Source organism: Natrix helvetica, assembly GCF_964273705.1.
Source record: "Natrix helvetica genome assembly, chromosome: 3".
Lineage (NCBI taxonomy): Eukaryota > Metazoa > Chordata > Lepidosauria > Squamata > Natricidae > Natrix > Natrix helvetica.
The window spans coordinates 113,919,673-113,942,507 of NC_138549.1; the positions used below are offsets into that span (position 1 = coordinate 113,919,673).

Here is a 22,835-nt window from a genome sequence, read left to right on the forward strand (position 1 = left end):
CCACAAGGCTCTTCCATAGCCTAAAATTCATAGTTTTTTATTAAGAATTTTTTTGTTCAATATGGCCAAAAAATACTTTTTCTCTAAGTCAACACAATGACTATTTTTATTTTCATAACTTCTTGTGTAAAAAGACACAATTGCCCGTTATGTGCAGCAATATAATTATTGTAGGGGAAATAATTTCCTTGCTGCCTTGTGTATGAAAACCTACTAAGGACACAACAAGCTGTAAAAATTAGAGCAGTCTTCCTCAACTTGATGTTTTTCAGTTGGTGGTACTTTCACCTAATGCCATGAAATGTTTTTGGTTGCATTAATGCTGCTAATTTCAGAACCTAGTCCAGTGATGGCTAACCTTTTTGTCGTCGCGTGCTGAAAGCACGAGAGAGCAACAGTGTGCATACACCCATAATGCAATGTGCACGACCCCCGCGCCGCCCTCCCACGCATGCGGCCCACCCACCCCTCACCCATTTTTGGTTTCCAGGTTGATGCGCCCCGTTTTGGGCCTGGAAGGCCTCCTGAACCAACCTGGAAACCAAAACGGGGCATAGGGACACTGCTCAAGGCCCCAAAAGTGCCCCCCTGCTCATGTGCCCCGTACCCCGCGCATGCGCGTCAGAGACCCGAAGACCAGCTGGCTGGCAGGCACATGCACATGTGGTGGAGCTGGACTGGGGTGATGGCTGGTGTGCATGCAGAAAAGGCTCTGCGTGCCAACTGTGGCACCCATGCTATAGGTTCTCCATCACGGACCTAGTGTATTGTAATGCCCCTGGAAAACAAGGATAGATCACTTTGATGTTTTCTAGTGGTAAACCCTGTTGATTTGTGACTGAAATGCCACCAGCTTTAGAGTAGTGTTTTTCAAGTTCAGCAACCTTAAGAGATGTAGCCTTCATGTTGGCTAGGGGAGATTCTGGAAGTTTGAAGTCCACACCTCTTAAAGTTACTGAGGCTGAGAAACACTGCTTCCAACCTTAAATGCCAACAGTGGCACTACTTGACTGATTCTCTATTTTGGCCCGTCTCTCAATCAGACAAGTTATTCCAGCGTTATAAACCACATAACAGTGTTGCTTCCGTCCTTTAATTATCTGACAGTAGATGCAGAGAAAGTAGATTAATAACTATCAAATTACTTCTTGTTGCTATTTACGGAGCTGGTTTCGTAGCAACTTGAAAGAGGCTGCAATCCTATACTCACTTACCTGGGATTAAGCCCCATTGAACTCGAAGGGCCTGAGTAGGACGCTCCTAATTCCAGCCAATGTACCTGAGATTTACTTCTGAGCCAGTATCTAGGTTGTAAAATCGTTAACAGTCCTTTCCTAATTATGTTTGCTCAAAGGTGTTCGCCATTACGGCTGCTGTTTTTGCTGGAAGCCTTAGAAGCGATTACTATGGCAACAAAAAGAGCTACTTCATCTTGCTTTAACCTTGGCGCTTGCGTAGTAGCTGGGCTTCGTGAGGCCGTTTAAAAGAGATCTGTTTTTAAAATCCCACCCTTAAGAGATGCGCGCGCGCGCAAGCTTAAAAGGCGGTTTTAATTTCACTAAGAAGCTTTGTCATTGGTTACGACAAACCGTTAGGCGGGAGCGATGGTTTTGATTGACGCTAAAGGAACGATTCGAAAAGGGTGGTGGGCGGAGGAAAGGTCTTGTTCGAAGCGTGGATTGGCTAAACCGAGTTGCCCTGATGGACTTCGGATTGGCTGATTGTGCCGCCATTGGAGCCGCCACAACAGGAGGGGAATAAGAATTCAGTTGCTTTGGTTAAGTAAATTGTGTCTGGCTCTGGCGACCCGGGAATTAAAACGGAGTCTGAATGAAAGTTGTGAGGTAAATGGGGCGATATTGATCTTGAGGCGGGTATCTATCTTTATTTTTTGTACAAATGCTCTTCATTTTTATCGTTTCGCTTCTTATCTATAAGTCGTTTGTCTTTCCTCCTTTTGTAAATAATTCTTAAGTCTCCCTTTTTTATGTAAGCCTGGGTTGAGGCTTGCAGTAACGGTTCAACTAGGTTACTCGCCGCTGAAGTTGCCCGGGGAAATTAAACTCCGATCTTTATTCTACGTGGGATTGCCTTGTTTTATGGCCTTGGATACTTATTTTCCCTCACTTCTTACTGGTTAGGCGGTGTTGCCGTGATGGCAGAAAAATAAAAGAGAGGCTAAAATATTGTTATCGGCAGTGGGTTCTGTCAGTAATTCGCCAACATATGGATTGTTCCTCTCTCAACTATGTACATTGAACATGAACAATTTTGTTCATAATTAGCTTTTCCGCAACAAATAATTATGGTATACGAAATAAAAATTTCGTTGTATTTAAGTACAATGACAATAAAGATTATACTTATGGTATAAACGCAAGGGGCTACGAATGAGGTTACCTAATCAAAAGTGTTCAGAGTATGCTTTTTGTTATATATTTATTAGATTTTATTTATTAAATGTATTAGTTGCCCCTCTCGTATCAAAACAAGCCTTGGTGCTTCAGAAATAATCTGAAACAATTACCTTAATAGTTAAAGGTCTGGAATCGGGGGACATGTATGTTCATCAATGTTTCTTATTTGGTTAGATTTTGTAGCTGTCTTGTTATCTCTCTACAACTTGTGATATTTGGGAAGCATCTTTCTTGTAATTTCAATGTGAGGCTTTTATGTCACTGAATTCAATCTCTTGCTCAGTATAGCTTCTAAATCAGTGTTTCTCAACCTTGGCAACCTTAAGTCCTGTGGACTTCAACTCCCAGAATTCCACAGCCAGCTGGGGGTTTCTGGGAGTTGAAGTCCACAGGACTTAAAGTCACCAAGGTTGAGAAACACTGCTCTAAATGAAAGCATTCTTCCTAGGTGGATGTCCAGCCTTGGTCTGAACCCATCCAATTGAGAGGTTATCACATTTCTTACTAATTGGTTTCACTATTCAATTCTTCCTTTTGCTAAATCGTAATTTGGTTCCTAAACTGAACCAAAAGTTGCTGCAAATATCTCATATTTATTCAACTAGATGTAATACCTTAGATCAGCGATGGCAAACCTTTTTTGGCTTGGGTGCCACAAGTGGGGGGAGTGCAGGGGGCTTGTGTGTGGGTGTGCCGCACCCATAATGCAATGTGTGACCCCCAGTGCGCATGCGCACACAATAGGCACAACCCCACCCATTTTTACATGCTTTTTTCACCCTCCCCAGGCTCCAGAGGCTTTATAGGAGCCTGGGGAAGGTGAAAAGAGCCTCCCCTGCCCCCCCGGAGGCCCTCCAGAGGCTTCAGGGACCATCCGGAGGCATCCCTGAAGCCTTCGGAATGCTTAAAACGACTCTCTGAGCTCGGAGGGTCGTTTTAAGTGCTCCAAAGGCTTCCCTGACACCTTCGGAGTACTCAAAACGACCCTCCGAGCAAACCGGAAGTGACTTGTCCGGATGGTCCCTGAAGCCTTCGGAGCTCTTAAAACGACCCTCCGAGCAAACCAGAAGTCATTTCCAGTTTGCTCAGAGGGTCATTTTAAGCGTTCCGAAGGCTTCGGGGAAGCCTCTGGACGGTCACTGAAGCCTCCGGAGGGGCGCGGGGGAGGCTCTTTTCGTCCTCCCCAGGCTCCTATAAAGCCTCTGGAGCCTGGGGAGGGCGAAAAAATGGCTTTTAAAAACGGTGAACTTAGCTGGCCACCACGCGCATGCGTGCTGGCCAGTTGACAGGGCAGCGCCTCGCGTGCCCTGACAAATGGCTCCGCGTGCCACCTGTGGCATGCATCCCATAGGTTCGCCATCACTGCCTTAGATGGAATCTGACCAATTGAAAATGTAGTCATTTGAATCAAGAACTGCACATCACTTAGATAAAAAAAATAACGTAGCTAATAGTATTTCCGTTTTCAATAGCATGGCACATTACTGACCCATATTCTGCTGATGGTTAAACACAATTCCAAATGCGTTTTCATATAAACTATTCCCAATCTTAATATTCCCTCCAATAAGCATTCCCATCCTATTTGATTTATGGTACTTTTCCTAGGAGAAGAACCAGTGGTGGGTTCAGAGCTGTATGGCCCGGTACGGGCATAATGGTGGCCACTGGGAGCAGCGGCCACCATACCAGAACAGTGTTTCATTGGGTCCACCCCCCTGTCCACATTCCTTGCCTCTTTTTGAGGGAACTGGGCCAATTGCGCATGCGTGCACAGCGTATGGCACCTACGCGACCTCGCCAAGCAGCTGGGGCGTTGCAGGGCAGTGGCGTGTGCATGCGTGCACAGTGTGTGTGCCCGAGGTGGACATCCGGCCCTGTCGTAGCATACCAGTTATGACGGGATCTGGAACCCACCACTGGGAAGAACTTTACATTTGTATCTCATCTCCCCAGTTTTATAAAATTTTGAGTTTTGTTTGAATATTAGCTTCATAATTTGAACAAGAAACCTGACATGACTATGATAGCCTATATTAAAGTATTTTCTTTGTGCATTAGGTTTAATGATGATTACAGAGCATTGTTGGATTAGTTTAATTCTTGTTACCAGTTGGTTATAAGTGAAGCCAGTTTATATTCTTGAGTAATTAGAAATCTGGAAAATCACTCAACAGTCTTTCACAATGAATCCTGCTTTTGGTTTATTGTCCATATTTCCTATTCATAATTTATATAATGAGCCGCGGTGGCGCAGTGGTTAGAATGCAGTTAGAATTTGGCAGTTCGAATCTCACTAGGCTCAAAGATCACTCAGCCTTCCATCCTTTCAAGGTGGGTAAAATGAGGACCCAAATTGTTGGGGGCAATATGCTGACTCTGTAAACTGCTTAGAGAGTGCTATAAAGCACTGTAAAGCGGTATATAAGTCTTGAATGCTATTGCTGTGTGAATAGGAAATAGGGACAATAAACAAAAAGCTGCAACATACAGATATAACTACAATTTATAGGAATTGTATATTGTAGTTATATTTGCTGAAGCCTAATATGCTGAAACTAAAATATCTGTCTTAGTATTAGTGATACTTAAAAATAAGTTTCTGCTGAAAAAATAAAATTAATGCCAATTATTATTCCTTTATTACTTTTTTTACAGAGTAGAAAACTGGAATTTCATACATATATATCATGGAAACAATTTCTCCTGAATCTCAAAACCAAAGGTATTAATATTTTGTTCAGATGCAATGGTTTTAAATACTACTGATATGGAGAATGAATATTTGCACTGAAGATAATTTGTTTCTTTTCTGTAATATTGATTTGGTAGTTTTGTTTAGTAGTTAGGTAGGCTATCTGGAATTTGCAGACTAAATAGTTCCTTATTTACAGTATATAGTTATGGACACTGAAATGAAATATCTGAACATACGTCATCACTTTTTCTCTAACTATACCCAAATCAAAAGTGGTAAATATAAAATTGTTTTATCTTTCAGAGGGGTTTGGGGAAAGATGCCATCCTTTAGTTTTCCTGCATCAAAATTTGCACTTTGGAATCCAGCTCCTATTGGAGAAAGCACTGTTTGTCACCTAAGTTATAGGTAAGATGTGTAATCCTTTAGGCTTAACACTATAGAGAGTGTTTGGGAGCACAAACATTTTAGCGATTTTCTTCATTTCATCTATCAAAGATTGGGAACTTTAAATAATACTATATTTGTTTCTGCCCAGTTTATTATTTATTATTAAGTAATATAATGCAATGTATCATTACATATGCATATGACTATGGTAAAATTTCCTTTGTTGTGTGTAAAGGACAGAATGTCATCATTAAAACAGGGATTTTCTTGGTGTGTAACTTGGAACAAGTGCATATGACTATATTTAGGTAATAAAATGAATTAAAAGTTAAATTTTGGAAAGAATCAAAATGATGCTCTTAGACCCTTTTCACTTTATCAACTTGCATGCCATTTCAATCACTGAAATTGTTCTGAAAGGCTTACTTTTTTTTTTAACTAACCTGTAATTTAATTCGGGGTAAAGTTGGGGCATCTGAATGGAACTGAACCCGGATGACCTTCATGATGCCTATGCGGAGTTCACAGCAGATATTTTGTCTTAAGAGCTGAGAAATACCTGTTTCTATCTAAAATTGAACTCTCAATTCTTCCAAATGGGAGGCAAGTGTCTTTACTACTAGGCCACCTCTTCTGAGAGGCTTACCTATTGGTGTAAAATATCAGCATAAGAAAAAAGCAAACAATAATAAATGCATTATATCAGTGGGAGAAAACATCCTAATCAGAAGTCAAAATATTCTGTCAGGAAATGCATCACCTCATCCTACTCAGGGCCTATTGAAAGAGCTGTGGTTTTTCAATTTTGTCCATACACAAGCTTTGTGCCATACAAACCACAGTGAAAATGCTGTTCTATAGTTGGTGTAGTTGCAGAAGATGTATATTTCCTAAATCCCACAAGATGATAGCATAAATGTGCCAACCATAGCACATCTAACCAATTGGGCAAAAACAACAGGAGAAATAGGTCCCAAGATAATCAGACTGCAATTCATGAAATGTTTTATAGAGGACAAATGGAATCTTACTAGTAGCCAATGCAGTTCAGTGGGTAAAGATCTTACATGGGATGCCTGCATTTACTATCTCTGCAGCTGCTTTCTTGACCAATTGTAGCTTCTAAGTGAGTTTCAGGATATGGAATGCATTGTGGTTGATCAAATTGAAAGTGACTGAGATATGACAGCCTGAAATTACTTCTTCAACTTCTATCCCATTGTTGTTGTTTTTCTCTGGTGTGCTGTTTTTGCTTGTAATTAATAGTTTTGAGGGATAGCGGAATGTCTTAATTTGGTATGTTCATAAAGAGTAAATTCTGTGTCTGTTATCTCTTAGAAATCCCAAAGTAATAATTGCTGAAAAAACACTGCGGCTTGCCCATCGTCATGCAAAGCAAAGTAGAAAAAAACCATTCACTTGTTTTTTAGTTGGCACCCTTGCAGTAGATGAAAGTAAGTGTGCAATTATTCTATTTTTGATTGAATAAGTAAACCTTACGAAATTATTTCTTCTTAACATGATTTTTGTGACATAACACCAAGGAATAGAAAACATTGTACTGAACTTAGAATCTATTATTTATGACTATGTGTTTCATGACTAAGCTGATTCTACTTAATAATGAATGACCATCTTGAATTTCTCAGTCCTTTGGGCATATAAATGATTCAAAGATGCTTCTCTACAGCTTAGATTTATTTGAGAATTATATTCTCCTCTTATATGGAAAGGAATTGAAGGTTTAAGTAATTAAAGCAAGACTATTTTATTGGACTTTGTGGGGCATCAAAATGGGATGGTTTACAGTGCTCAGGACTCCACATGGTTGCTTTGAAAGCTGCTTCAGTTATACATAAGTCATATATAAGAAAGAAATGGAAGCAGGTGTATATACTAAGACAACAGGAAACTGCTTTTGAAACAACCATGTGAGTCCTGCAAAATTGCATCTCCTTTAATGAGTTGGAGAAGTGTCTTCATTTGTATTATTTCCTGTTGTAGAGTATATTGAGGACCTGTTGTGGAGTACATGGAGTCAAGATTGGACCTTTTATTTTTTACCATATTCTGAGTGCCTTCTATCTGCAAAGTTATAGTCATTCCAGTTCTTTGGAGCAGAGTTTGTCTAGATTTTGACACTGGTAAACTTTTAGGGGTAATAACTATGAAATAAAAAACTGTCAGCATACTAATTGTCCTAATTTCCTGGCATAGATGGTGAACGTGTATTGCTAACAGTAGACCGTTTTGATCCTGGTCGTGAAGAACCAAATGGTTTGGGGAAAATTCCCACAGCACCTCTTCCTGGAGACTTTTTCATTCCATGCAGAATTGGTTCTTGGGAATGTTCATCAAATGATACTATAGTACACACCTTTGAGGATTTTAACTTAGCGTTTAAGGTAAGAATTTGTGGGACATTTTTTTAATTCTTTAGGATGATACCTCTTCTTGACTGTATAATATTTCAGTTTCTAGTTATACTCCTATATTATTTAAAAAATGATTGCATAATTGAACAATCCTTATAGACTCTTCTCAATATTCTGCATCATTCATATTTTCTGACACTCTTCTTGGTGTCAGAAGCAGAGATAAGAACAATTGAAATATCATCCCTATTGTTTTTCTTGTTCTTTTCAATTGTGTTGAAAACATAGAAGCATGCCTAAGAAATTGTGCTATTGGTGATGCCGTTCCCTGTTTTAAACATCATCTAATGATATTTCTATCTGAGATTCATTTTGATACTTCCTTACTATAGATACTGCATCAGAGTCTGAACAGCCAAGATTCTTTGGAACTTTCCAAACTGCTAACCTTAAGAGTTCACATCTCTTCAGTGGAGAATATGGACAACTTAAATTTTGATTTTCACTGGGCAGCAATTACAGTGGCCAATGTTTTAAAATGCACTCCTGTGAAGCCTATCCCAATAATTCCTACAGCCCTTGCTAGAAACCTAAGTAGCAATATGAATATTGCACATATCCAAGGAACTTACAAATATGGGTGAGTTAATTTGATTTTGGCAATGTCCATTATTTGTGATTCATTTAAGAGTGCAGTTTTTCATTAAATGCTTTCTAAGGGTTCCGGTTCTTAAATGAAATTAAACAGCCAGTTTGAAATAGTAGTTAAAGCCCTGGGCTAGAAACAGCAGGCTATGTGCTCTCGTTCTGTCAAAGCCATCTGGATGGCCTTAGGCCAGTCCTAGGATGTTGTACAGGCAGACTCATGAAATGCTTCAAAATAATATTGCAAGGCTTTATTCTTTTAGGGCAGGTTCCAGTGATTAAGGCATCAAACTACAAACTGGGAAACTGTGAACTCCAGTCCTGTCTTAGATACAAGGCTAGCTGGTTGACTTTGGGTTACTTGCTTTCTCAGGCCTAGAATGAGGCAATTCTAGGATTACATCACTACAGCAACTGTATAAATAATTTAAATGTTTGGTCCTTCAGTCAGAAAATGTGGGTGTTTTTTTTTTTTTTCTGGGTAGATTTTTTTGATCTTTTTAACCATTTGAAGGCTGCTGTAATTGTTTTCATAGGATGATGGTAATGTTAAATGCATTAATTAATGTGTAAAACTGCCAGTTGCCTGACTTCTCCATTTTTAAGAGTAATTTCCATCAATAACTTAATTAATACATTGTTCTATTCCTTTTGGGCAAAATATATGCACTGACCATTTTTGCTTTAGAAGAGTACTGAAAAAATTGTTCTCTTAACATTGTATGTATAGTCTATTGCAATGATGGCGAACCTATGGCACGCGTGCCACAGGTGGCACGTGGAGCCATTTGTCAGGGCACGCGAGGCGCTGCCCTATCAGCTGGCCAGCACGCACATGCGCGTTGGCCAGCTGAGTTCACCCTTGTTTAAAGCCATTTTTCGCCCTCCCCAAGCTCCAGAGCCTTTATAGGAGCCTGGGGAGGGCGAAAAGAGCCTCCCCCCCCCCCCCGAAGGCCCTCCCGAGGCTTCATGAGCTTCCCTGAAGCCTCTGGAGCGCAAAAAACTGGCCCTATGGGCGAACCGGAAGTTTGGGAACGGACTTCCGGTTTGCTCGGAGGGTCGCTTTGACTGCTCCGGAGGCTTCAGGGAAGCGTCCTGAAGGTCCCTCAAGCCTTTGGAGCGCTCAAAACGACCCCCCGAGCAAACTGGAAGTCACTTCCGGTTTGCTCGGAGGTTCATTTTGACAGCTCCGAAGGCTTCAGGGAAGCGTCCTGAAGGTCCCTCAAGCCTCCGGAGGGCTTCTGGGGGGGGTGGAGGAAGCTGTTTTCGCCCTCCCCAGGCTCCTATAAAGCCTCTGGAGCCTGGGGAGGGCAAAAAAAGCATGCAAAAAATGGGGGGTCACGTCTGTAGTGCGTGCATGCGCACCGGGGGGTGTCGCGCATTGCATTATGGGTGTGGCACGCCTGCATACTACCCCCCTGCGCTCTCCCCCCACTTATTGAGGTTCGCCATCGCTGATCTATTGTGTGAAGCTTGTACATTTCTCTTACATATAAAATGTGAAGAATTCATTCCTGTGTTTGTCTCCTTTATTTGCTACTTCTCTGGCAAAAGCTTTTTGCTAGTTTGGAAATCTCTCATTTCTTTAAAATCATTTTTTCTTTGTAAAAGAAACCTCATTTGTTTTACTTGCAGTTATCTTTCAATGGATCAAACAAGGAAACTTCTTCTAATTCTGGAATCAGACCCCAAAGCATGCACATTGCCACTGATTGGCATGTAAGTATTTGGGTGATGAACTTTTTTCCATAAAAAGTTTCTTGATTTGAATTTGTATTAAAACAAATATTTGCAGTACATTTGCAGATTACCTCAGATATTCAGTCCAGATTTTATTTCTATATGATATGCAAATGTTGTAGTATGAGTGTTAAGAAGTATCTTTCCTCCTCTATTCCTCTAGTTGGTTGAGTGGATTAGTTCATATTCATAATCCACAAGTTTGGGCCTTTTGTCTGCGATACTTATACAGCTCATCAATCCAAGAGAGGTAATTATAATTAAAATTAGTTCTTCTCAATTAATAGTAATAGGGAATTTTTTCTTTCTGTTACAGTAATAGAAATTTTAATTTATTGGCTTTTCATATTATTTTATATTTTATTGTTAAAATACCCAAGATGTATAATTGAAAAGGTCATTAAAATAACTAGTTAAAATACTGTATTTTTGGAGTATAAGACGCACCAGAGTATAAGACGCATCAGAGTATAAGATGGTTTTGAAGAGGCAAATTAAATAAAAAAGCTTTTGCACTCTGCAGATGTCCCAAAAATGGTCCATTTTCCGCAAAAATGGGCCTGTTTTTTTTAAAGGCATGAATAGCCTTTAGGAGGCTTGTAAAGTGCTCCCGGGGGGGGGAGCAAAATATGGGCCATTTTTTGTGAAAACGGGCTCATTTTTTGCCCCAAAAAGGGCATGAATAGCCTTTAGGAGGCTTATAGAGTGCTCCAAGGGGCTGCGGGGGGGCGGGGGGGGGGAAATTGAGCAAAAAAAAACAACGGCCCGTTTTCTGCTCATTTCTGCCCTCCCCAGCCCCCAGGAACACTCTGCAAGGCTCCTAAAAGCTCTGCATCACCATTTTGTTGAAGGGGGCGGGGTTTCAGGAGGCAAAAAAATGCTGTATTCAGTGTATAAGACGCACCCAGATTTTCAGCCTCTTTTTTGAGGGAAAAAGGTGCGTTTTATACTCCGAAAAATAACGGTAAATAGTAAACAAATGGGAATTGGTAGATAGCATAAAATACTATTAAATATTTGGGCAATTTTAAAAAGTCCCTCAGAAAGAACAAACTATAGTTGTCATATATAATGTATAAATATTATGCAAGAATAAGTAAAACAGATTTATAGATCATAGAAATGTCCGGTATTGTTTTTGTGTTATGCTGTTTTAGAAAGTGGGATAAAACTTTTTACAAACCCAGCCAGATACCCATGCCCAATATAAAATCTTATTGGATAGGTCTTATAAAACATGATCTGAGCTAAAAAATTTAAATGGTTGGAGGCTGTGTCAAAGAGTTGAGTATTTTATATGAACACAGAACAATGCTTTGCTTGCCCCATTGCAAATACAGAGTAAATTCATTTGGGATTAGATGGCATCATCCAGCATTCTATTTGCATGCATTTATTGCTTTGCAAAGTGTAGGAGAAATAATAAGTTTTGCACAGTAGTGCAAGAATGTAATGTAACTTCTACTGTTTAATCATTTTATGATAAACAATGACATGCAATACAGACAGTGATTGAGACTATAGCATGATTAAATAAATATTGTACTATATTTTTTAAAAACATGCTAAATTCAGCTCAACATTTGTAATTACTCAATTTGTATAACCATTTCATTCACTGACACTTCGCAGTGAACAATTTATGTTATTGCATGGAAATTCTGAATTTGTGTTTTTTGCTTTGCTTTGTATACAGAATATTTTTCTTCTCTTTAGGGTATTTTCTGAAACGGGAAGGTTTCTTGTAGTTCTTTTTGCTCTGAATCATAAAGATCCAAAGTTTTATGAATGCTTGCCTTATGATGGGCGTACTGAATTAGACTTCCAGCTACTTACATGCAAAGAAACATTACATCTGTTCAAAGTAAGTTGCTTGACTTCATATCATGCTGAATATGAAATAGCATGGCCCTACTTTGTTTATAAGATCAAAATATCAAGAACTAAAATGCATATATATTCAAATTGTGAAATGGTATTGTTTATGGCTTCAAATGTCCTTAACACTCCAGTAAAAACAATCTTTAGAAAATTTAAATACAACTTTCTTCCAAAAGTAACAGCTGCTGTTTACGTTTCACCATGAAGGAACAAATTTAGGATTAAGACTGGAGATCTAGATTTAAATCATTACTTAACCTGAGATATTTACTCTTGAGCTAATCATTCTTTTTATCCTAATTATTTTGTAGCCTTAAAAAGAAAATAATATAGGTGGAGAATTTTGGCAACTACCAGATTTTTGTGTGGAGAAAAAAAAATGGGATCTGAAAAGAATAGTTTAGTTTTTTTGATTTCAAGACTAATCATAAAAGATGTTGGGCCAACCAGATCTTAGAAAAATTGTATTTTGAATAGTTTACATATTCTAAAAGGTTTAACTATTTCTTTTACTGAGCCAAACTGAAAACTAAGATTGTGGGATGCTTGCTGTTGATGAAAAGGGTAAACAATTGTTCTCAATTTGGAAAGATTAATAGATAGTTATTTTAACTATGATTATTTATCTTGCATCATTTTTCTGATTACCAGCATAGTAATTATAACTGCTGTAGAGAACAACTTAACAAGATTGGGAAGCAAATAAAAATACTTCAGTACCTCTATACTATACCTAATATGATTATTAGAAAATTGCAGCAATAATGTTCTTTAAACTTTTACTTCTGGCATTCTCTATAGTCATGAATCCCCTAAATATAGGTACAAAAATCTTTCAGGCAATAAATACTCAGCACCACAATTGTTCCTGAAATGAATGATGTGCACTTTTGTTGTGGCTTGACTGTCTGGCTATCTATATCTATTTCATTTCAGGAAGTAGAACCTTCAGATAAATACCCTATCCAGTTTGAACTGAACTCAAAAAATATAAATGCAGAAACAGAATTCTTCAGCAAAATTTCAAAAAACATTTCCCTAAACAAGTGAGTCATTTGTAAAATTCTCCTTGCAAATAATCTGTAATGTTTGTTTGCTTTAGTACAATTCAATCACTTCCAACATTTTTACAGTATCTTGCATTAATAAAGGTTTTCAATAGGAATATTTAGAAGGTATCAGATAGGTGTTCCTGTCTGCTGCCTTGTGAAATATATCTTCCAGAAAAGAAGGAGATAAGACAAGATAAGATAAGGTAAGACACAGTATAGGTGGTACCTTCCTCAGTAGTAACTGTGAGAGGGATCTTGGAGTCCTAGTGGACAACCATTTAAATCTGAGCCAGCAGTGTGCAGCAGCTGCCAAAAAAGCCAACACAATTCTAGGTTACATAAACAGAAGAATAGAATCAAGATCATGTGAACTGTTAATACCACTTTATAAGGCCTTGGTAAGGCCACACTTGGAATATGGCATTCAGTATTGGTCTCCACAATGTAAAAAAGATATGGAGACTCTAAAAAGAGTGCAGAGAAGAGCAACAAAGATGATTAGGGGACTGGAGACTAAAACATATGAAGAACGGTTGCAGCAACTGGGTATGTTTAGCTTAAGAGAAAGAAGGACTAGGGGAGACATGATAGCAGTGTTCCAATATCTCAGGGGCTGCCACAAAGAGGAGGGAGTCAAACTGTTCTCCAAGGCACCTGAGGGTAGAACAAGAAGCAATGGGTGGAAACTAATCAAGGAGAGAAGCAACTTAGAACTGAGGAGAAATTTCCTGACAGTTAGAACAATTAATCAGTGGAACAGCTTGCCTCCAGGAGTTGTGAATGCCCCAACACTGGAAGTCTTTAAGAAGATGTTGGATATTCATTTGTCTGGAACGGTATAGGCTTTCCTGCCTAGGCAGGGGGTTGGACTAGAAGACCCTCAAGGTCCCTTCCAACTCTGCTATTGTATTGTAAGACAATAGAATTTCTTAGATTGCTCATTTCATTAATACAATATGTTGTAATTTATTATCCAAAAGTAAACTACCCAAGAGATATCAGGCAATATGTGTGTATTTACATTTTTGTAGATTTTACTTTCTAATCTCACAGTATACATTTTCTTTCATGAAGAACTATTAGGAGAAACACTATTCCTGTAACCAAGAAACAAATGTAATATTTGTTAATAAAATAAAATAAAAAAAATTAAGATACAATAAAATGTATATGCTTTACCTGACTTGTTTACAAACAGTTGTTCAGTTTTCTCTTGTTTAATAATGGTCATAAAATGTGTAAATTGCCATGACATGTCAATGAGTTGCAGACACTCTTTAAAACTGTTATATTATAAAATGGCTTATTGCATATAAGAATATTTAAAAATCTGTGTGAAACCCATGATTATTTGTAATATGTTGCAGGAATAAAAAATAAATTACAAAGTTATTTTTTACTAGCTTTATAAAATTTTATTTTTTTATAGTTTATCCCTAGATTGCTCACCCAATAAACTTTCTGTCAGTGATCATGACTCTGGTGTGGAAGATGATGCATCTCCAAGACCATTTCCTCGTCCTCATCCCATCAATCAACCGGTATATTCTAGATTTCTTGTCTGAAACCAGTCACAGTAAATTAGCTTTACAGTTTTTATTTTGAGTAATTAATATTACCCATATTCTGGTTCAGAGTTCTTACAAATAAATGTTATGTCATAATCCTGCCACTAGGTTGTACTACAGGACTCTTAACCCTTTATTGTTGCTTTATCTTCAAATTAAGTTTGAAAAAGATACTTTCTTAGGACTCTGCATAATTATGCTGTGGGAATATGCAAAACGTAGTAAACTAGCTGAACCATGGCAAAATTACTTGACTCAATTAAATAGGGAGGTGTTCTCACACCATATCGACACAAGAGCTAGCAAAAGTGTGGATATACTGATATGCTTATTAAGAACTTAAATGAATGCCAACTGAATTGAACTGGTGTTGTTTTTTCTTATTTCTAAACTCAAAGTGAATCAGTAATGGAAAACCAAAAGCTGCAAACATTAGGTTTTATAGTGTTACATTGGATAAATCGTTTTTACAATCTTTTTCCTCACATTAAGCACTTGCACTTATTTTAGGCCTCATGGTAGAGACATACTTCTTTTTGTTACACCTTATCTTATTTCTCTTTGCACTAAGTTCTATTCAGGGTATAGCTGATGAGAGAAAAATACTTCAGATTAATTTGGTAAACTAAGAATTCATAAATATTTTTATTTTTGAACTGTTTTGGTTTCCAGATGACTGAGATCCATCCTTCAGTTCCTGAATTGTCCATTGTACTTGAAGGCATCTCCACAGAATCTGTACCAACATCTAAACATGCTGTGATTAAAAATCAATCTTCATTTGTAAACCAACCTGCTAAGATGGCATACTCTGTAGCGCATGCTCCCCAGCACTCTCAGAGCTCTGATGCTGGAAGACAGATCTTTGCTTCGGGTGCCAGAGAGCCTCCTCCAAAGCAAGTACCAAATCCTTTGAAACACAGGATTGCATCTTTAAAGCCTTACAAAGGAATGCAGTCTGCACTACAACTGCAGCCCAGCCCAGCTGGCTCGCAAGCTAAAAGGGGCTGCGTACCTGCTTCTTCTCATTCAATATCCTGTAATGAACTTCCACAAAATACATCCCCGCATCAACGTGCAATTCCTTCTGAAAGACCCTTGGCAAATAATGAAGATGTTCCACAGAAAGGAGAACTTTCTACTAATGGCTTTTCGGCACAAAAATCTAACAAACCTCCTCTGGTTTCCCAGTATCCCTGGCATGCTTGTACACTATCACCATCTTACCTGGGAAGACCCCTGGGAGTTCGGGTACCAATTCAAGGTCCATCATGTTGTTCTCCTTGTATTTGCAACTGTCAGCAGTATGGCCATATACAATACAGTCCAGCAAATGTTTGGCAAGGCATATGTAATGACAGCCCTGAAAATCATTCAGGTCCTACCCAGGAGAGTACAAAATTAATGTTCCATCAGAATCAAGAATATGTAAATGGCGGTTGCAATCCAGGGTATGCCGCAAGTAGCCCTATTAATGTAGGCCATCATGGAATAATAGGGAATTGTTCTCCTATTAATAATAACACATCCGCTGCAGTAAGAATGTCATCTCCAGTAAATCATGGTAATGCACAGTCACATACAACACATTCAGCTTGTATGAACCTTCCTGCTGCAAATACAGTATCAGATAATGAAATGGTCGAATTATCTTCAGATGTTTACAGAATTCTTGGTGAACAGCATAGACAAATCAAGCTGCTACAGGCTCAGGTTGGTTGGGTTATTTCAATGATCTATTTCCTTACTGAAATATATAATTATATTTGCTCTTCGACATTATTGGTGTGACTTTCAAGCTGGAATTTGGGAGTTTCTGTTTCAATCTCTGAAGAAAGTAGAAGTTTTAATGTAACTTGTGTTTTTATTGTTAATATTTCTTATGCTGGAAAGTCAATATTGAACAGAAGCCAGCTAAATTAATGATTTTCTTTAATTTCAACTACCTGTTTCTGTGTGCTGTGGTATAGTGCCACATAAGATGGTATTATCTTCTTATATGTATATGAAAGGGGCTTTAAAACACTGCCTTATGTAGTTCATAGAAAGGAAAACAGTCTTAAATATATGTAGGATAAATTGTTATCAGGTAATTTATACTAATTGGTTCTCCTTTTATCCAGGCAGTTCAATTAATGCAGATTTTGTTTACAGATTCAGCAGCTTTTAGAGGCACAAACACTTCAGTCCTGTGCTTCCAGATCCCTAGAAAACAATAGTGTACAGTCTGAGAAGCAAGTAGAATTTGTTGCCATGGAAACCCAGTCTTCTCCAGGGTTACATATGAAGAAAAGTATCAGCATTGCAGTGAGTACAGGTAATGTTTTATTGTACATTTTCTTTAAATGACACTAAACTCAGGGGAAAATGCTAAGCATTGGAGCCATTTTGTTCTGGTTGTTCATAGCTCATGATGAAGCTGCCCATTAATTTCTGCAGAAACCTACTTAGTGATCCATACTATAATGTAATATTATGCTTCAAATTTACAATTTTGTAAAATAACTGGCTCGTTTAACTTAGTTTGCTCATGACTAGCACAAAGCAAATATCAATGTGTTTTTTTTAAATCCAGCTATGATATTTTCACCTTGACACATTGGGCCTCTATTACTAAAGAGGTATTTTGTAATGGGATCACAGAACCCTCATCCCTGGTTAGAATTATTTATGCCAGTTTTAGAATTACAAACCAGCACTGCATACAAAGACAAACTGGTGATAGATTGCCATTTTTCACATTAACAAATGTTGCACATACAATAAGAATTAGCTAGTATAATCAGATCAGTTTATATCAGTAATGGAGTAAGTGCATTGTGAATGGTGCAAAGTTGTTTCAAGATATTCATCACATACAGCATATAGTGCAGCAGCCTAGTTTAAATTGCACAATATTTTTATTTGACTTCCTATAGGTGCCAGCTTGTTTTGGAATACCCCTTTGGAAAAGAAGAAAGAGTCTGTGAAAGAAGATGAAGTTGAAATTTCCAATGAAGACATCACTATTTCTATGAGTGCAGAAAAGGACAGTAGTCAAACAAGCATTGCCTCTTCATTAAAAGCTGTTGATATACCCAGCTTTTTTGATAGTGTCCATATTGTTGAAGGAGTAACTAATCAGTCTTCTGCTGGCCTGTGGTAATTTTTTTATAAAGTTGAAATATTCTTTCTGACTTCTTTTAAATTTTGCATAAATCTTTTGTTATGTTTAAATCACCTGTGGGGTTTTTTTTTCAGAACTGAAGCTAGTATTTTAATTGACTTGTAGTATGAATACCAGATTGGCTTGGTTTAGCTCTATTCTTGTGCTTTCAGTAATATGCTATATTGCTATACCTATATTCTAGAATATATTGCTCATAGATAGCAGCCTGGATTGTCTGAATTTAATTGTTCTGTACTATGACATCTTGTGCATTTAAACCTCAAAATAAGTTGCCTATATATTTTCTATATTTGCCTCCTATTGAAAATCTAACATTTTAATCCTAAGAATAGGATTCAAAAGCAGCTTGATTCAAAAATAGTGTTTGTATTTGAGTTGAGATAGCTTATTATCTTCATACTAGTTACTTTAAATGAATTATATAACAACTTCTATAGCACATAGATTCAATATTTTGATTCTATCTCCAACAGAGTCAGTTTCTCAATTTGCTTTTAAAGGTTGTGTTCCATTTGTGAAGATCTGTTCCAAAGTTGTCAGTCTCAGTAGGCCTCAAAAATTGGAATGGCATCAATTGTGAAAAATGTGGGGGAGCACAATTTAAACAGTTCATCTCATGCATATCCTAGTCATATTTTTGGTACTATAGTATGTTCATAATGAGAGGTTTTACTCACATGAATCCTTTGTGTGATTGTGAATGCTCTGGTTTCTAGTCTCTTTTTCTTGGAAGTCTGAACTTATAGTCAGGAAAACACCAACAGATGCAATCTGAAGACTTTTTTCAGTATACAGGCATTGATAATGGACTTGCTTTGCAAGAAACTGTCAATTCATTTTCCTTGTTCTGGTCAGGAATAATACACAAAATAAAATTATTTGAAAAATCAGAGTAATTAAAAACATATTTTTCATGCACAGATAATCAAAATGAATCCTGTATACACCCCAGAAGAAAAAAATGGATTTAAATAATTGTTTGACACATGCAGTTCCACATAAAACATTCAACAGAAAATATGAAATTCACGTTTATTTTAATAACTGGAATATGTTTCATATATTCAAGTAATATACTGATGGAGATACTACTGTTACCTTCTAGTCATGATTATGAACATATTGCCTGCAGTAAATGGAGATGAACACTTAAGTCATTTCCGATCTAAAAACATAAATGTTCTGAAATGTGAGAGTTTGATCATAATTTTAAAGAATTGGGAAAATATAAGATCTAGTTTAAGATGTAAATTCTGCTACAATGATAAATGTATTGATAGTTTAATTAAAATCATATATTTTTTTTACTAATAGTAATGGACCACTTGCCATAGGAATTGACCAAGCTTCACTGCAGAATGAAAATGGTAACAAATGTTTGCAAACCAGTCCGTCAGAAGAAACTGACAATAATTTTGAACCATCTGATAAACAAAATTTTGACTGTGCCATTACTACCCCACCAAATGTATCACCAGATGATCAAAAAATGTGTCAGGATTTATTAGTAAGTTTTGTTTGCTCAATATAACTTTATTTAATTCAACTGTTAAATAGTGCTGGCCCTATAAATTAGTTTATTTCTGATTTTTTTAAAAAAAAAAGTACTTCATAGTAAAGTCTTTATTATCCATGCATCTTGAATTTCCATGCTTTCCTTAAAGTGCTCAATAGGATATATCCAGCTTATTGTTAATATTTCAGAACTGCATTCTACTGTGTACATGATTATTTCTTTTTAAAAAAGTGGTGTGGGACAAAATGGTAGGTTAGTAAGTATTTGATTATATAAAATTAAACAGAATTATGATATTTCAAATGTAAACTTGAGCAGATTATTTCTAAATGTATACATTCTAAAGACATACAAAAATCTGTTTAACTATCAGCTAATGACATTAGTTGTGCATCTATGATAAATCGCTAACAGGTTTTCCTATGGTGATATGAATACATTGTCAACATGCTGTGATTTCCTATGGAGATGTCATCCAGCAATTTTATTCATCTACCAGTAATTTTATGTTCTTCTTTGTAATATTTCTATAGGGTCAGGTAAATCGATTTTTGAAGGAATCCTCTGATGAAAGCGGTCCCTCTCTGAAAGAGGATCTGGCTAAAGACGAATGCACTTCATCTTTAAAAATAAACAAGGCACAAAAAAGAAGCTCAACATCAGACATGGTCCTAAGAAATAAAGATAGTGTTCTGAATGCAACCTTGAAGCAATTAAGAAACCTTGGAGTAAATTTTGATTCTCCTGAGAAGATGAACAATATACACAAAGTGGAGAATGCTGGGTAATGGCAACTTATTGATTTTTATTTATTGCTAGGTTTTATATAGTACCTCAATCAGTACAGTTCTGAGCTGCATATAACCAACAAATCAGTTAATGATGTCTTTTTTTTTCTTGAGCAAAAGTTTGTAATATCCAACCCAGAAAAAAGTTTGGATAGCCTTGACTATTAGTAAAAAGTTTGAAGCATTGTTACTGTGTTCAACCTTCATGGATTGAAATTTGGTTTTTACTGCCCAGCATTAAAATTATTTCCAGTTCAGGATTTGGATGCAATATTAAACCATTGTTAATTTGAAATGAGAATGAAAACTACATTTCTGATTTCTTTCCTACAGTCTTGTCTATGCAAATCTGGCCTATCTATATGAAAAACTAATCAAAATTAACAAAATTTTAATATTTAATAAAGCCACAAACGACTGAGTATCCATGCATCTATGTCTGCCTAATAATTTGAAATATCTGTGGCAGGTGTCTTTTGCAGATAGCTATCTAGAGATCAGGGTTACTGTTGAGCAGATTGTAAATTCTCCTTTGCACAGAATTGCTTAAAAAGCTTACAAGGCTAGATGCATGTCAATGCTACCTATCTATTTTTGTAGATGAGATAATCTGGACAAATGCATTCTTATTTCAATCATGACTTGCATTGTATATACCGTAGTATTTTCTTTTCTTTTCTATGTGTAACACATCAAAATGGTTTTCTTATGGACAGGAAGGCATTATAAAGGACAGAAATAAAAGGCTGCTTCCCAGACATACAAATCAGACCATCCATATTAAATTTCCCTGATAGAGACAAACAATCTCTACTAAAGTTAATCATTTTATAAATTTCACTGACAATATGAGAACAAATTAATGTGTCATATTAAAGCTGTCAAATTAAGAAACTGCATGGATATTAAAACAGATGACATTCGTAGTATATTCACACTTTATGATCAGCTGGTTAATAAATTGAATAAATGGTAATGTGCAGAATTATTTAAATGTGTCTTTTTCTTTTCTAGTGTATTGGCTTGCATTAATCCTGAAGCAATAGTACCAGGACTAAACTATATCTCTTTTGCTAATGTTGGTATGAGTGGCTTAACTCCCACTGGAGCAGACCTGAGCATGGAGGCAAATGCTATTGCTCTCAAGTACCTGAATGAAAATCAACTGTCACAGCTTTCTTTAAATCATTCAAGCCAGAGAAATTCTGTGACTTCATCTTTACAGACTCTCCTGCAAACGAATACAGAGAAGTCTTTGATGGGCCTTGGTTTAATTTCACCTGGCAACATGTCTTTTGCAACGAAGAGATATATGAAGAAGTATGGCCTTCTACAAAGCAACGATGGTAGTGATGATGAAGAAGAGGAACCATCTGGGAACTACAAGAGCAAAGAGAGCTTAGAGCCTGTTCTGCACTTGGATTTCAACCCTGTTTTAGAGGGCTTTGCTTCCTGGAAAGACTCTTCTGAAAGAACTGGTGAGAAGCAGATTAATTTTGATCCAACACAAACTGAATCGTCTTGTCACCTGCTGCATTCAGAAGGGCCCATCTTAAGAAATGTTACAAACGCTGTTTTGCCACCAAGAATCCTGCACCAAACTAATGAAACTCTGCGCCCTTTTTTAAAGGATTTAAAGCCAAAAATGAAACTTTTGCCTGGAGAAGCAGAATTTACACAGCATCCAGGCAAAGAAAATCTAAATGTTCACATTGTGACTGGAATTCCACAAACTCCCTCTGTTGATAATTTAAATCAAGCAGAAAATGTTAACTTAGTAGGAACCTTTCTCGATGTAAAACAACTCAGACAGCTCCCAAAGTTATTCTGACTTATTTACAAATGACTGGCATCCTCTTTTCTTCCTTTTCTTGTGGTTCAGAAAAATCAAGAGATGCTGCTGGCTAAATATAATTTAAAAATTTTCTTGGTAATCAATAAATGGGAGAGTGGTTTCTAATTGTATATAGAGAAATACAGCAGGTTGGGTCACACAATAAATTTAGGTCTTTATGCATATTAGAATACATTTACATTCCAAATGGTCATTGAATATAATCAGGATACTACTGGTATGTAGGGTATTTTTAAAGCTGTTGATTTATTGTTTATTAAATGCAACAAGAATGAAATTATCCATGGTGAAGCAGACAGTGAGTTTAAAGCAAGTTTGATTTGAAGTGTTTACCAATTTTAACTCTTATTTTATGAATTTGAAGTAAAATGTCCTATGATTATTTGTAACAAATGCAATTAGGAAACAAAACTAGGATGACAAATAATAGCATCTTATGTGTTTGACTTGCCATAAACATCAAACATTATATTCTGTAGTTCCTGGTTTGTTTAATACTTTGTTTGCTGAAATAAAATTGCTAGACTATTTTTGTAATGTGCTAACTTTTAGAAAACTCTCTTATAAAAATATAATTAAATATAACTTGGTTTAATTTGTGTCTCTATAAACCAAGAGGCTTCACATTTATATTACATATGCTTAAGGAAGACGGGTGAACAAGGGATTTGAACAACCAAGGATAAGCTCTCATCACTACTTTTCCTTACTTCTGAAGAGTGGAAATTTTCAAAATTATAA

The 22,835-nt window shown here is 36.9% G+C and overlaps 1 protein-coding gene across 2 annotated transcripts; it reads left to right on the forward strand.

Moving 5' to 3' along the window:
* The first annotated feature begins 1,576 nt into the window (after positions 1-1,576).
* STIL (STIL centriolar assembly protein) lies at positions 1,577-22,624 on the forward strand. 2 transcript variants are annotated; one of them, XM_081946505.1, is made up of 17 exons: positions 1,577-1,844; positions 5,076-5,142; positions 5,419-5,523; positions 6,844-6,959; positions 7,723-7,910; positions 8,273-8,520; positions 10,161-10,244; positions 10,429-10,515; positions 11,982-12,129; positions 13,083-13,192; positions 14,628-14,739; positions 15,439-16,479; positions 16,921-17,083; positions 17,685-17,904; positions 19,250-19,442; positions 19,985-20,235; positions 21,254-22,624. In XM_081946505.1, the coding sequence occupies exons 2-17, from the start codon at positions 5,108-5,110 to the stop codon at positions 22,068-22,070; spliced, it is 3,918 nt and encodes a 1,305-aa protein (XP_081802631.1). In that variant the 5' UTR covers positions 1,577-1,844; positions 5,076-5,107; the 3' UTR covers positions 22,071-22,624. The 2 variants fall into 2 exon arrangements, with proteins under 2 accessions (XP_081802631.1, XP_081802632.1); XM_081946506.1 differs by having other exon boundaries at positions 1,577-1,782.
* Positions 22,625-22,835: the final 211 nt, after the last annotated feature.

What these genes read in the sequence shown, in the direction of transcription:
- STIL (XM_081946505.1), top strand. Translation starts at nt 5,108, where the DNA reads ATGGAAACAATTTCTCCTGAATCTCAAAACCAAAG. An exon ending in CAAGGAACTTACAAATATGG is followed by an intron (nt 8,521 to 10,160) that starts GTGAGTTAATTT and finishes TTTTACTTGCAG; the next exon opens with TTATCTTTCAATGGATCAAA. An exon ending in ACATTGCCACTGATTGGCAT is followed by an intron (nt 10,245 to 10,428) that starts GTAAGTATTTGG and finishes CTATTCCTCTAG; the next exon opens with TTGGTTGAGTGGATTAGTTC.